The sequence below is a fragment of the Onychomys torridus genome, chromosome 7 (genome assembly GCF_903995425.1).
Source record: "Onychomys torridus chromosome 7, mOncTor1.1, whole genome shotgun sequence".
Classification (NCBI taxonomy): Eukaryota; Metazoa; Chordata; class Mammalia; order Rodentia; family Cricetidae; genus Onychomys; species Onychomys torridus.
In genome coordinates, this window is record NC_050449.1 from 15063983 (window position 1) to 15078553 (window position 14571).

The 14571-nt window shown below is 36.4% G+C and overlaps 1 protein-coding gene across 1 annotated transcript; it reads right to left on the reverse strand.

The window, feature by feature from the left end:
• Nucleotides 1-9979: 9979 nt before the first annotated feature.
• LOC118586951 (olfactory receptor 867-like) lies at nt 9980-10912 on the reverse strand. Its single transcript, XM_036192421.1, has one exon. The coding sequence runs from the start codon at nt 10889-10891 to the stop codon at nt 9980-9982; it is 912 nt and encodes a 303-aa protein (XP_036048314.1). The 5' UTR covers nt 10892-10912.
• Between the last annotated feature and the right edge of the window lie 3659 nt (nt 10913-14571).

Here is a 14571-nt window from a genome sequence, read left to right on the forward strand (position 1 = left end):
TTGGTAATTTGATGGGAATTGCGTTGAATCTGTAGATTGCTTTTGGTAAGATCGCCATTTTTACTATGTTAATCCTGCCTGTCCATGAGCATGGGAGGTCTTTCCATTTTCTGACATCTTCTTCAATTTCTTTTTTCAGGGACTTAAAAGTTCTTGTCATATAGGTCCTTCACATGCTTAGTTAGAGTAACCCCAAGGTATTTTATATAATTTGTGGCTATTTTAAAGGGTGATGTATCTCTGATTTCCTTCTCAGCTTCTTTGTCTATTGTATATAGGAGGGCTACTGATTTTTTGAGTTGATCTTGTATCCTGAGATGTTGCTGAAGGTGTTTATAAGCTGTATGAGTTCCTTGGTTGAATTTTGGGGGTCACTCATGTATACTATCATGTCATCTACAAATAGGGAGAGCTTGACTTCTTCCTTTTCAATTTGTATCCCCTTTATCTCTTTGTGTTGTCTTATCGCTATGGCTAGAACTTCAAGTACTATATTGAGTAAGTATGGGGAGAGGGGACTTTAAATGACTGATTCTATTTCCTTAGGGGTTATTGGACTATTTAAATGTTTTATCTGGTCTTGATTTAACTTAGGTATGTGGTACCTATCCAGAAAATTATCCATTTCTTTTAGATTTTCCAGTTTTGTGGAGTAGATGGTTTTGAAGTATGACCTGATGATTCTCTGGATTTCCTCCTTGTCTGTTGTTATGTCCCCCTTTTCATTTCTGATTTTGTTAATTTGGATGTTCTCTCTCTGTCTTTTGGTTAGTTTGGATAAGGGCTTGTCTATCTTGTTGATCTTCTCAAAGAACCAACTCTTTGTTTCATTAATCCTTTGTATTGTTCTCTTTATTTCTATTTTATTGATTTCAGCTCTCAATTTGATAATTTCCTGGCATCTGTTCCTCCTGGGAGACTTTCCTTTTTCTTGTTCAAGTGCTTTCAGGTGTGCTGTCATTGGTGATTCAGTTGAGCATTATTCAGTTTCCATGAGATTGTAGGATTTCTGTAGTTTTTTTCTGTTGTTGAAATCTAACTTTCAACTATGGTGGTCCAACAGCACACAGGAGGTTATTCCAGTTGTTTTATATCTGTTGAGATTTGCTTTGTGGCCAAGTATGTGGTCGATTTTAGAGAAGGTTCCTTCCATGGGGTGCTGAGAAGAAGGTATATTCTTTTTTGTTCGGGTGGAATGATCTGTAGATATCGATTAAGTCCATTTGAGCCATAACATCAGTAAAGACCATTATGTCTCTGTTAAGTTTCAATTTGGCCGATCTGTCCAGAGGTGAAAGTGGGGTGTTGAAGTCTCCCACTATTAATGTGTGGGGTTTTATATGTGATTTAAGCTTTAGAAATGTTTCTTTTACTTATGTGGGTACCCTTGTGTTTGGGGCATAAATGTTCAGCATTGAGACTTCATCTTGGTAGATCTTTCCTGTGATGAGTATGTAATGTCCTTCATCATCTCTTTTGATTGATTTTAGTTTGAAGTCGATTTTGCTGGATATTAGGATTGCTACACCAGCTTGTTTTTTAAGACCATTTGATTGGAAAGTCTTATCCCAGCCTTTTATTCTTAGGAGGTGTCTGTCTTTGAATTTGAGGTGTGTTTCTTGTATGTAGCAGAAAGACGGATCCTGTTTTCATATCCATTCTGTTAGTCTGTGCCTTTTTATAGGTGAGTTAAATCCATTGATATTAAGGGATATTAATGACCAGTGATTGTTCATTCCTGTCATTATTTTTATTATTTGGTGGTATTGTGTGTGTACTTCTCTTCTTTGGGGTTTACTGCTGTGGTGTTATCTATTGCCTGTGTTTTCATGGGTGTATCTGCCTTCATTAAGTTGGAATTTTCCTTGTAGTGCTTTCTGTAGGGTTGGGTTTGTGGATAAATATTGTTTAAATCTGGTTTTGTCTTGGAAGGTCTTGTTCATTCCGTCTATGATGATTGAAATTTTGCTGGGTATATTATTCTAGGCTGGCATCCATGGTCTCTTAGTGTCTGCATTATATCTGTCCAGATCCTTCTGGCTTTCAAAGTCTCCATTGAGAAATCGGGTGTCATTCTGATGGGCTTGCCTTTATAAGTCACTTGGCCTTTTTCCTTTGCTGCCCTTAATATTCTTTCTTTATTCTGTACATTTAGTTTTTTAATTATTATGTGGCAAGGGGACTTTTTTTGGGGGTCCAGTTTGGTGTTCTATAGGGTTCTTGTATCTTCATAGGCATTTTGTTCTTTAATCTGGGAAAATTTTCTTCTATGATCTTGTTAAATATATTTTCTGTGCCTTTGAGTTGGTATTCTTCTCCTTCCTCTATCCCTATTATTTGTAGGTTTGGTCTTTTCATGGTGTCCCAAATTTCTTGGACATTTTGGGTTATGACTTTGTTGGTTTTAGTGTTTTCTTTGACTGATGAATCTATTTCTTCTACCTTATCTTCAACACCAGAGATCCTCTCTTCCATCTCTTGCATTCTGTTGGTTATACTTGCCTCTGAAGTTTCTGTTTTTTACTCAGATTTTCTATTTCCAGTATTTCTTCTTCTAGTGTCTTCTTCATTTTTTCCATTTCCCTCTTCATGTCTTGTACTGTTTCCCTGGCTTTTTCATGATTTTCTTTCAGGGACTTATTGTTTTCTTCTGCCTTAATTGTCCTTCCCTCTAGTTTTTTATAGTGTTCTTCCATTTTTCGTTTGTCTGATCCTCCACTTTATTTTTGATTTCTTCTACATAAGGCTCTAGCCTCTTCATGATGTTACTTATAAGGTTGTTTTCTTCTTCTTCTTCCATTCCATAATGTTCAGGTCTAGCTGCTGGAGAAGGGCTAGGTTCTGGTGATGCTGTATTGCTCTTTATTTTGTTGTATGTACTTCTGTGTTGATGTCTGCCCATCTCCTAGTGGGTTTGTTCTTGGTCTTATCAGTGTACTTGGTCCAGACAGAGCTGACAGATTTAGGGAGCCTCTCTGTGGTCCAGATGGAAGCTCTGGGCCAGATGGGAGCTCTGGTCCAGATGGGAGTGCTGGCTGGATAGGAGCTGGGGGGCTGGACGCTGAGTCTCAGGAAGTCCCTAGAATCTCCTTATCTTGTCCAGATGGAGCTTCTCTTGTCCAGATGTGAGTTCCGGGACAGGATGGAAGCTCTGGTCCAGATGGGAGATCAGGACAGGATGGGATACTGGACACTGGTCTCTAAGTCTCCGGAAGTGGCTGGTGTCTCCAGCAGATGGGTGTGGGGGCAAGGCATTGAGGTTGCAGTGTCCACTAGAACGTATCTCTGGTCTCTGGTCCAGATGGGAGTTCCAGGGCAGATGGGAGCTGGGGGCTGGTCTCTGAGTCTCAGGAAGTGGCTGTGGTATTGGGCAAATAGGTGTGGGGGCAGGGTGTGGAGACTGCAGGGTCTGCCTGCAGTCTTGGAAAAGGGGAGCCTTCCCACAGGGCCTGCCAATTGGCTGGAAACTGGGGCCAAGTTGGGCAGATCCTCCCAGGATGGTGCCCGGGTTGGGACCCAGGGGCGGTTGCCTCTCTGACTATAACCCCAGGCACTCAACTCTGGTCCAGATGGGAGTTCCAGAGCAGATGGGAGCTGGTGGCTGGTCTCTGAGTCTCAGGAAATGGCTGGGGTCTCGGGCCACATTTTATTTTATATGTGTGAATGTTTTGTTTGTATGTATATGTCTGTGTCTGTGTGTGTGCCTGTGTCTGCATCTGTATATGTGTATGTGCATATGCCATATGTATACTGGTGTTCATAGAGGAAAGGATGGCATCAGATCCTCCTTGACCTGGAGTTATGAGTGGTTATGAGGCTTGGGTCATCTGAAAAAGCAGAAAGTGCTCTTAACTGCAGAGTTATCTCTCTAGCTGCCCCACAAACATCAATGACACATTTTGACTAAGATGTTTATTTTCTTTATGTTATTTTTGTTTTGTTCTGTTTTGAGCTCTCTTTATGAATTATCAACACTAATTTTTGGGTAGATGGATGAAAAGCTGATAAAGATTTCTCCTGTTATGTGGGCTGACTCATCTAACTGAACTGTTTTTTTCTGTACACATATGCTATTTGTCAATTGTTCATCTTATTTCCTACACTACTGGAGTCCAGAAAGTGTAGACTCTGCCTGTAAATTGAAGCTTAATCCCCACTTGCAGCAGTTTCATTGTTTTAGGTCTTATGTTAGTTCCTTAATACATTTGGAGTTGTACTTTGTGCAGAATAAGGGATGGGGGTAAAGGGGGTTGTTTCATTTTGTTTTTTCTTCATCATGTTGAAATCCAGTTTTCCCAGCAACAACTACTTGAAATGCTGTTTAATTTCCTGTGTGTATTCTCTGGCATCTTGAAGGAAAACCAGATGGTTTTAGTTCTATCCTCTACTCTGTCCCATGAATCTGTGTTTCTATTTTGTCTCTGTGTGGTTGGTTCTGTGCTTATTATTATGACTCTGAAGTAAGATTTGAAATTTAAGCATTGACAATACTTTCCATCAGATTTACTTTCTTAGCACTGCTTTGGCTGGCTATCCCTGGGATTTTTATGACTAGTGACTCATTTGCTTACATCAAAAAACATTTTTCATATTTCCTTCCACTTTAAATTTTCTCACCATTATTAAAATACTTTTATAGATAACTAGTTATTGGTGAAATTATTAAGGCCACTCCACTTAGTTAAAAGGGAGGTTTATTTTGTGGGGTAGCTTACAAATGAAGGGATAGGTAACAGGGTCTGGGGAAGGGATGGCGCAGTCCGGCAGTGTTCTCTGGAGCGTCCAGAGTCCTGAAACCAAGAGAAGCTTCTCCTCTTGATCCTGGGTCTTCAGCTTCCTCCCTCAGCCCCGCCTTGTGGGCATGACCATTACCGAAGCCTCAATGGGGGTTGGAACTTCCAGTCCAAGGCTACCCACTACAATTAGTGAAATGATTTAAATCAAAATAATTTGTGAAATGTTTCAGGATTTAAAATTCATTTTTAAGAATTTCACATATGTCTATAATGTATTTGGATCAAATCCATCCAGCAATCCTTCTGCTCTAATCCCCCATATTTTCCTGTCACTTTTCCTTGCTGACTTCCTATGCTTTGTTTTTAATCCCAATGAATCTACTTAGTGCACCTAAATGGACATGAGGGTAGAGCCATTTACTGGAGTTTGTGTATCTTTTCTGGCATCACTTCCTTGAAGAACATATATTCTCATTCTGCCAACAGTCAGTTGCTAATAGCTCCCCAGCTACAGATTAAACTTCATGAGCTCTTCTTCCCTTCATGTTGGGGCTTGATTTGATCTTGTGAAATGCTTGAGTATATATTCACATATGCTCTGGGTTCATGTATGCAACATTTTCACACTCTTTGCAACAAAGACAGTTTCACTTCAGATATCTACTATCTCTGTTCTGGCAATCTTTCTACTCCCTTTCCGTAATGATCCTTGAAACTGGGGGATGGGGTTTTTGATAAAGCTGTCTCATTTAGAGCTGTGCACTCCACAGTCTCTGATTCTCTGCATGTTAACCACTTATGTTACTACTAGAAAATAAGCTTTCCCTGATAAGAGCTGAAAGATGACCTAATCAGTGAGTATAACAGTAAGAACTTAGAAAGTAGTTTATTACTGTATCTATTTAGCAAAATATTACTAGTGTGTTCTCCCTTCTATGATTTGTGCAGCCATGCATTGGGGGCATAGTTGGCAGTACAAGGCATGAGTTTTATCTTTTAGAGTAGGCTTTAATTCCAATCAAAAAGTGTTTGGTTATTCCCATAAAACTCGTGTCATCATTGCACAGATGGGCATATCTGACCAAGCCAATCATTATTGTTGCTCACAGTGTTCTCAACAGGATAAGACTGTTGTTGACTTTTATTCCCTGATATCACACTGAGAACCTTTCAGCACTATGAAAGATAACAAGTCGGGATGAAGTTTCAGATCAGAGCCAGCTTGTCTTTCTCATGTCCTGAGACTCAACAGTGTTCTATTTTCAACAATGTCTTCCCTTCAAGCTCTACCAGGTACCTAACAGTGTTGGCAATAGTTTGAAGTGTTTGGGGAGGTCTATGAGAAACAACAACTTACAATGATGTATCCTTACAACTTACAATGACATTGAGATTTTTGTTTTTGGTTTTTTTTTTTTTTCAATTTTGTGCATTTTGGCCACTTGTATGTTGTGGACCATGTACATGGCTTGTGCCTAAGGACTTAAGAATAGGACATTAAATCTCTTAGAACTGGACTTTCAGATGATTGTGAGCCAGTCTGTGCATTCTGTGGCCTGAACTTGGGTCATCTTTAAGAGCAGCAAGTGCTGATAACTGCAGAGCCATCTTCCCAACCTCTGGCATGGGGCTTTTTCAGTTGTCAGCCCTGGTATTTTGGAAATGTATTGTCCCCCTGTTGTAGGCAACTCTGTTTCAACTCCTTTTATACAGGTACAACTCCTTTTATATAGGTATATAGGGAGTTTCTGCAGTAGTAGATTTCCAATGTCCTTAGTGTCAGTTATCTCTCCTAAAGGTGCTCTTCTACTAGCTTCCCACCCATGCCCCATTTAACCCATCATGTTCAGCTACAACACACATTATAGAAAGCTTAGCAACTCAGGAAAATAGGATAATGCTCAGTAGAATCACCACTGAGTCAAGGAAGAAATAAAGAAAGAAATTAAAGACTTCCTAGAATTCAATTAAAATGAATATATGACATACTCAAATGTATGGGACACAAAGAAAGCAGTGTCAAGAGGAAAATTCATAGCACTAAATGCCTACGTAAAGGAGTTGGAGAAATTTCACACTAGTGACTTAAAAGCACTCCTGCAAGCTCTAGAACAAAAAGAAGCAAATTCATCAGGAGCATCCCAGAAAGTAATCAAATTGAGGGCTGAAGTCAATAAAATAGAAACCAAGAATACAAAGAATCAATTAAACAAAGAGTTGTTTCTTTGAGAAAATCAAAAAGATAGATAAATCCTTATCCAAACTAACAAAAAGGGAGAGAGAGAGAGAGCATCCAAATTAACAAAATCATAAATGAAAACGGGGATATAACAACTGACAATGAGGAAATACATAGAATTATTAGATCATACTTCAAAAACCTGTACTCCTCAAAATTCAAAAATCTAAGTATCATATATCAAAGTTAAAGCAAGATCAGATAAATCGTTTAAATAGGCCAATAACCCTTACGGAAATAGAAACAGTCATTAAAAGTCTCCCAAACCTGAAAAAAAAGCCAGGATGGTTATAGCACAGAATTTTACCAGAATTTGAAAGAACAGATAATACCAATACTCTTCAAATTGTTCCACACAATAGAAACAGAAGGAACTTTGATAAACTCTTTCTTTCAGGCTACAATTACCCTGATACCCAAACCACACAAAGGAGTAACAAAGAAAGAATTACAGACCAGTATCCCTCTTGAACATTGATGCAAAAATACTCAGGAAAATTCTGGCAAACAGAATCCAAGAACACATCAAAAAAATCATCCACCATGATCAAATAGGCTTCATCCCAGAGATTCAGGGATGGTTCAACATACAAAAGTCTGTCAGTTTCATACACCATATAAACAAATTGAAAGGAAAAAAAATCACATGAACATCTCATTAAATGCTAAAAAAACCTTTGACAAAATCCAACGTCCCTTATGATAAATGTCTTGGAGAGATCAAGAATACAAGGAACACACCTTACATAACAAAGGCAATTTACAGCAAGCAGACAGACAACATCAAATTAAATGAAGAGAAACTCAATATGATTCCACTAAAATCAGGAAAAAGTCAAGGCTTCCCACTCTTTCCATATCAATTCAATGTAATACTTGAAGTTCTGGGCAGAGCAATAAGACATGAAAAGGAGATCAAGGGCACAGAAATTAGAAAGGAAGAGGTAAAACTTTGCTATTTGCAGATGATGTTATCGTATACATAAGTGACCCCAAAAAGTCTACCAGGGAGCACCTACAGCTGATAAACACCTTCAGTAAGGTAGCAGGAAGCAAGATTAACACAAAAAAAAATTAGTAGCTCTTCTATATACAAATGATAAACAGGCTGAGATAGAAATCATAGAAACATTACCATTTACAATAACCACAAACAATATAAAATACGTTGGGGTATCTCTAACTAGGCAAGTTAAAGACCTGTATGATAAGAACTTTAAGTCTTTGAAGAAAGAAAACAAGGAAGATACGAGAAAATGGAATTTTTTTCCATGTTCATGGATAGGTAGAACCGACATAATAAAATTGGCAATCTTACCAAAAGCAATCTACAGATTCAATGCGATCTCAATCAAAACCCCAGTTTTCTTTCTATTAGCATTATAAATACAATGACTAAAAGGAAAATTGTGGAGAAAGGGGTTTATTTCACCTTACAATTTACAACCCATCATAAACAGAACTAGATACAGGAATCTGGAAACAGGAATTGAAACAAATGACATGAAGGAATGACCATTACTGGCTTACTATCTAGGAATTGGTCCCTTCTGCCCCTTTACCAATATTACCTTGTCACAGGAACCACTGCTTTTGGTGGCTTGTGCCCTCCATGCTTTTGAGAGCCCGTCCCTCATATTGGGTTGCCTTACCAAGTCTTAAAATGAGGGAGGAGCTTAGCCCTACCTCAACTTGATATACCATGCTTTTTTGACATCCATGTGAGGCCTGACCCTTCCTGAAGAAAGACAGATGAGAAGTAAATTACAGGGGCAGAGGTGAGGTGTGTGGAGGAAGTGAAGGAGAAAAGGGAAGAGAAACTGTGGTAAGGATGTAAAACAAATGAATAAATTCAACTAATAAAAAAATAAAACATTGGACTGAATGTTGAATACTGGAAATAACTGAATTAATAGTGGATTCTTGGAGTATATCAAATTGAAACCATGACTATAATATGGAACTCTTAAGTGTTATGAATAAATCATATATCCCACAAAATATTTTGACTTTAAAATAAGTAATAAAAACTTGGAATAAAATATACTGTCACATATTTAATACATGTTCAACGTATGCTTTAGACAATGAATAATTGGATGAAGTATGGCACTCACTTAAATATATAGAGAATGTAAGACAGAGAGAGAGAGAGAGAGAGAGAGAGAGAGAAAGAGAGAAAGAGAGACAGAGACAGAGACAGAGAGAGACAGAGAGACAGAGACAGACAGACAGACAGACAGACCAGGAATTGAGTGATGTCAGAAATGAAGTTTCTCAAGTTCAGGATTTCACTGTTATAAACTAAAGAAATATAGCATGTATTGTATGTATCACTCCTTTTCTTAGCTAATTTCTGAGCCTCATCAGAATGAAAAAACCTCCCTCTGTTCATGTTCACTGTTGTTATTGTTCATTCCAATTGTCCTCAGGAAGCCTAGTTGGGTTTTTTTAAGGGCTTGTGCCAGAGAATTAAAGATGATGGATGGGATGTGTGAATAGGAGTGGCATGTTTTAAAGTTTCCTTTGTCTAAAGATTTGAATTCTCAGATGTCCTCATTAAATAAATTGTGGAGTTTAATTCCATACTCTACAGAATTCATCTCCCTTGGGGCATGAAGAACATAAAAGAGTGGGAATGTTTGTATTTATTTTGTGAAATGTACACAGTGCCTAGAAGAAGAAGTACTTCTTCTAGAGAAATACTCTTTTATTTTATTTTGAAGTTTTATTATGAAATTTAAAGAAGAGTTAGTTTCTATAAGCAAAAAATAAATATTAAGAATCATCATATTTAGAATAATTCCAATGAGTACTCTTTGAAGATATTAGAAATCATTACAGAAATGCAGTGCTATAAAGAGAAAGAAATTCTACTTTGTATTCCCTAAGACATTTTTAAGAAGAAAAAGGAATGGAAGGATATCTTGACAATTATAAAATAAAAATAAATATATAAGTACAGCCTAAGCATATGAGTACATCCTGCTCAGTCTATATAATGTTACTTGAATATATATGATTCCAGGTCAGGACTGACCAATTGGCATTGGATTGGGTTCAGCATTGGGGTGACAACAGTGTACATTATTGAGGTGATCGCATTTCTCTTGGATGAATGGGCTACAGCAGAACTAAGGTGAACCATAAATCCTGTGCCATAGAACAAGGAGACTACACAGAGGTGAGATCCACAAGTGGAAAAGGCTTTGTACTTGTTCCCAATGGAGGACATTTTCAATAAGGCAGAGACAATATGAAAATAAGAGAAAGCTATCCCAATGACAGGAAAAACACCCAGCAGAGCAGTAACCAAATACAGAAAAATGTTATTTATGTGGGTATCAGAGTAGGCCACCCTGAGAAGCTCAGTGAGCTCACAAAAGAAATGTGGGATTTCAGTGCTAATAGAGAATTTTGGTTGCTTCATCAGTAGCATATGAATCAGGGAAACCCAAAACATTGTGATCCAAGACAAAAGAACCAGGAGGCCACAAATTCGAGGGTTCATGATGATTGTGTAGTTAAGTGGGTGGCAGATGGCCACAAAGTAATCATAGGCCATAATGGTCAGGAGAAAATTATCCATTCCAAGAAAATTATTTAAAAAATACACTTGAGTAAGGCATTCTGTGTAGGAGATTTCCATAGTGTGCATGTAAATGTTCACTAGCATTTTTGTGATGGTAGTGGAAGTTAAACAAATGTCAACAAAGGACAGGTTGCAGAGGAAAAAGTACATGGGGGTGTGACAGTGGGAGTCACAGCTGGTGACCAACATAATGAGAAGGTTTCCGAGTACGGTAACCAGAAACATGGACATGAACAGTCCAAAGAGAACAAATTGCATTTCAGGATCTTCTGAAAGGCCAGTAAGGAAGAACTGTTGCATGGATGTATAGTTCTTTGCTTCCATGTAGCTTGTCTATCTTCTGAAAAAAAAAGGAGGAAGTAAAATAATGTTCAGTAAATGTCCAGCTGCAAATTCTATCAACTTTGTCCCTGGGATGGAATCATTATTCTTTGTGTGGATTTACACAGAGTAATATGACTTTCTGAGTTAAGGATCAACCAGTTCTCCTAAAATGCTTAATTCTTCAGTCATCTATTAAACTATCAGAAATCTCCCTTTTATTATCAACTTTTTAGCTTTAATTCTTCTTTATATATCTAAAGACAAGAGGTTTGTTTGTTTGCTTGCTTGCTTTTACATAACTCATCCAAAGTTATGGAAGCTATTCATATATTTTCTTTTATATATTATATATGTCTTTATTTTATATTGCTATCATAGGGACATATACTTTTTAAACTGAAATGTGTGTTGCTACTTGATGCATAACTATATTATATTATATTGTATTGTATTATATTACAGCTATTGTTGTCTCTCTGAGTCTTTGCTTTTATTTTTCTTCTACATGTGTTGAATTCTTCCTTTTATATATAAAATCAATATTTTTAATGAAGTGTGACATAAAAAATGAAATGGGAAAGAGTGAAGGGAATGAGAGGAAAACAAAAGACAGTATTAATTACAAAAAGTCCAAAATATACACACAAATGTTACAGTGAAATCCCATCTTCCCTACAATTTATATGCACTAGTAAAATTAGCATGTAATTATTGATAACATTTCTAGTACTCCCTAAAAATGACTGTGCAAAAAGAGGATTATCAGTAAAGAATGCTGCCATACTTTTTCTGAAAGTTCATTAGAAATTTCTGCTTTGTGATATATATCTTTCCATGTACAATGTAGAGCTTAGATTTGGGTCCCTTGAGTATTATTTTCTATGACTTGACATATAAAAATAAATGATTTTTATGACCTTGAGGAAATTATTTATATATTCTGTACTACAATTACCTGTCTTGTACAGCAGAAATATTAAGAATGCATACATACTAGGACTGAAGAGCAAAATAATAGGATATGAAATAATTTTCCACTATAATTCCTGTGATATGCAATGCCTACTCTGCAAGATAATCACTGAAGCATATTGCTCTTGAATTGAGGCAGACTAACATTATTAAGAATTATGTCAATGGTAGATAAAGATATTAAAGTGATCTCATCATTAGAACATTAATGAGAATTATTAGTCACTAAGTATAGTTATACAAATATGAGATAATAGCCTGAAAGTGTCTGAAAAATATATACTCTATTTCATAAGATATACTTATTGAGTAGTTAACAAATATGTAATTTTTATAACATAATTTTAAAAGATCTTACATTTTATTGAAGATCAGGAGAGGAGAGGTGGAGATTTCCCAGAAAATAGTTATTGGAAATATACTCTAGATTTTATAAAATGCAACAGTGACAGTTTGTAGATGTAACTGGCTTGTCAAAGAAGAAACACAGAACCAATTGCAGAGTTAAAAACCACGAGGTCAGAGCAAGAGCGGAAAACCTTACCCTTCACTGCTTCTGCTGTTCTTCCTCTCTGCAAGAGAACTACCTCTGTGTGTCCTATCTTTTTTATAGATTTTCTGTTCTGTTTTCTCATTGGTTATAAATCCAGCCACATGACCTCCTCATCACTGCCTGTTTGTACAGACCTCCAGGTCTTCTATGGTTGAGATTAAAGGCGTGTGTCTGCCATGCTGGCTGTGTCCTTGAACACACAGAGATCTACCTAGCTCTGCCTCCCAATTGCTGGGATTAAAGGCGTGCACCACTACCACTTAGCTTCTGCTCTGGCTTGCTCTGACCTCAAGGCAACTTTATTAACATACAAAAAAAATCACATTTCAATACAAATAAAATATCACTATAACAGTTGGCTAGACAGAGTTTATGGAAACTATAGTTCTTGTAACATAAAAGGCTGCACCTTCCTGGTGTTAAGCTATACAGGATTCTGCTGTTCTCTATTTTGTAAAGGTGAAGCTGAGTACATACATCATCTTCTTCTCTTACTCTAACTGCACTAATTGAGAAATGTCAACTTTTGTACTGTTGTCAATAATACATTCTCTTCTTCATGATCTATATGACGAAACTTAAACTTATGCATTTCACAAAGATTGAGATGAGAAAATTACAAGTAAGTGTCATCACTCTCTAAGTTTTAATTGTCAAAGCTCCTAATTAAAATAAATGTTATATTTTCTTTCATTATCTAAATAGTTCCAGGACCTTAGGGTATAAAGTAGGTAACAGAGCAGAAATGTTTAGTCAAGTACATGTTTATACCAAAGGAGGCAAGGGTAGATATTTTAATTTCCTCCAAGGACAGACTCTATTAATTGCTTTAAATGTTAGAAGTTGTTCTCTAGAGGAAGTATAGCATGCGTATTAAACTCCAATTCTACCAAACATCTCTTTGATATCTTAACAAACTCTGGGGATCATATAAATTATTTTGGGTCCAAGTTTTATTGATAATTTAAATACTTTGAATAATCTTTGTATTAACTTTTAAAATTTATTTGAGTGTTTATTAAAATGGGAATGTAAAGTTATGCATACATGTTGCATACTATAGGATATATAACTTTTAAACAAAAATACCACATTTATTGTCTCCTTTCACATCACCTCATTTTATTTTATTTGGAATTCAATACTCACCAATAATAGTTATTACCATATTAAAATAACTCTGATGAGCATTTAACTTCTATCTAAATGGATTTCTGTATATTTTTACAAACATGTTCCCAACACAGCTTCTTAAATGCAATAGCCTCTGATAAACTCTGTTCCACTATTTCTACAGATACCGTAATACTAAATTATACAAATTATAACCAAATTGGTGGCATCTGAATACAAATGAGAGTTGTTGTCCATACATACAACAAAAAATTTGAAGACATCAATAACATGAAGAAACATAAAATATAACTCTATATTCATCAAGGGAACAATTACTTAAGAACATGTAATGGTTATACATTTACATATACCAACGCCAAATAGTTCCATGTATAAAGTAAATATAACTATATAAGTAGGTGTCATGGACTGGCTCTCAGCTGGACCATCAGACCAAGGGAGAACGGGGTGAAGGTACTCAGGATAAGTAGGATTCGGCAAGTGACAGACAGCCATAGACATGAGAGTATGTTGTGAAGCTGTTGTAATTTTATTTAGACCAAGTAGTGAATTTTATACAGTTATTTGAGGAAATATGGCAATCAGTCAGTAGGGTGATAGACATAGAATTAACAATGTAGTCACATAATTTTCTCAGAAAGATTAACAGATCTCATGAGTATAGTTTTTATTTTTATTTTTTTGTGGTTTTTTTATTTGGACAGAGAACATTACAGCGCTAGTTGTAGTTTTTTTTTTTTTATATTTTTGTTTTGTATCAAAATTAAACCCTTTTTATCATTGTTTTAATCATGGTTTCATTTGTGTGAAAATATCTTAACCTTTGCCTGTGGGTGAGAAGGCACCAGTGGGGTCGGTACCTAGTTAATCTTTTTATGAATTGTAACTTATGTCATTTTGTTTTTATATTATTATGATTTATCTATCGGTTTTCATGTACGTTATAAGCTCCCGTAAAAGGTAATGACTTTAAATAATTATTATATCTAGGATTAAAAGTTAGGGGGTTCCCACCATC

Bases quoted from the DNA above. Each gene is read 5' to 3' on its own strand.
- LOC118586951 (XM_036192421.1), bottom strand. From the start codon at position 10,891: ATGGAAGCAAAGAACTATACATCCATGCAACAGTTCTTCCTTACTGGC.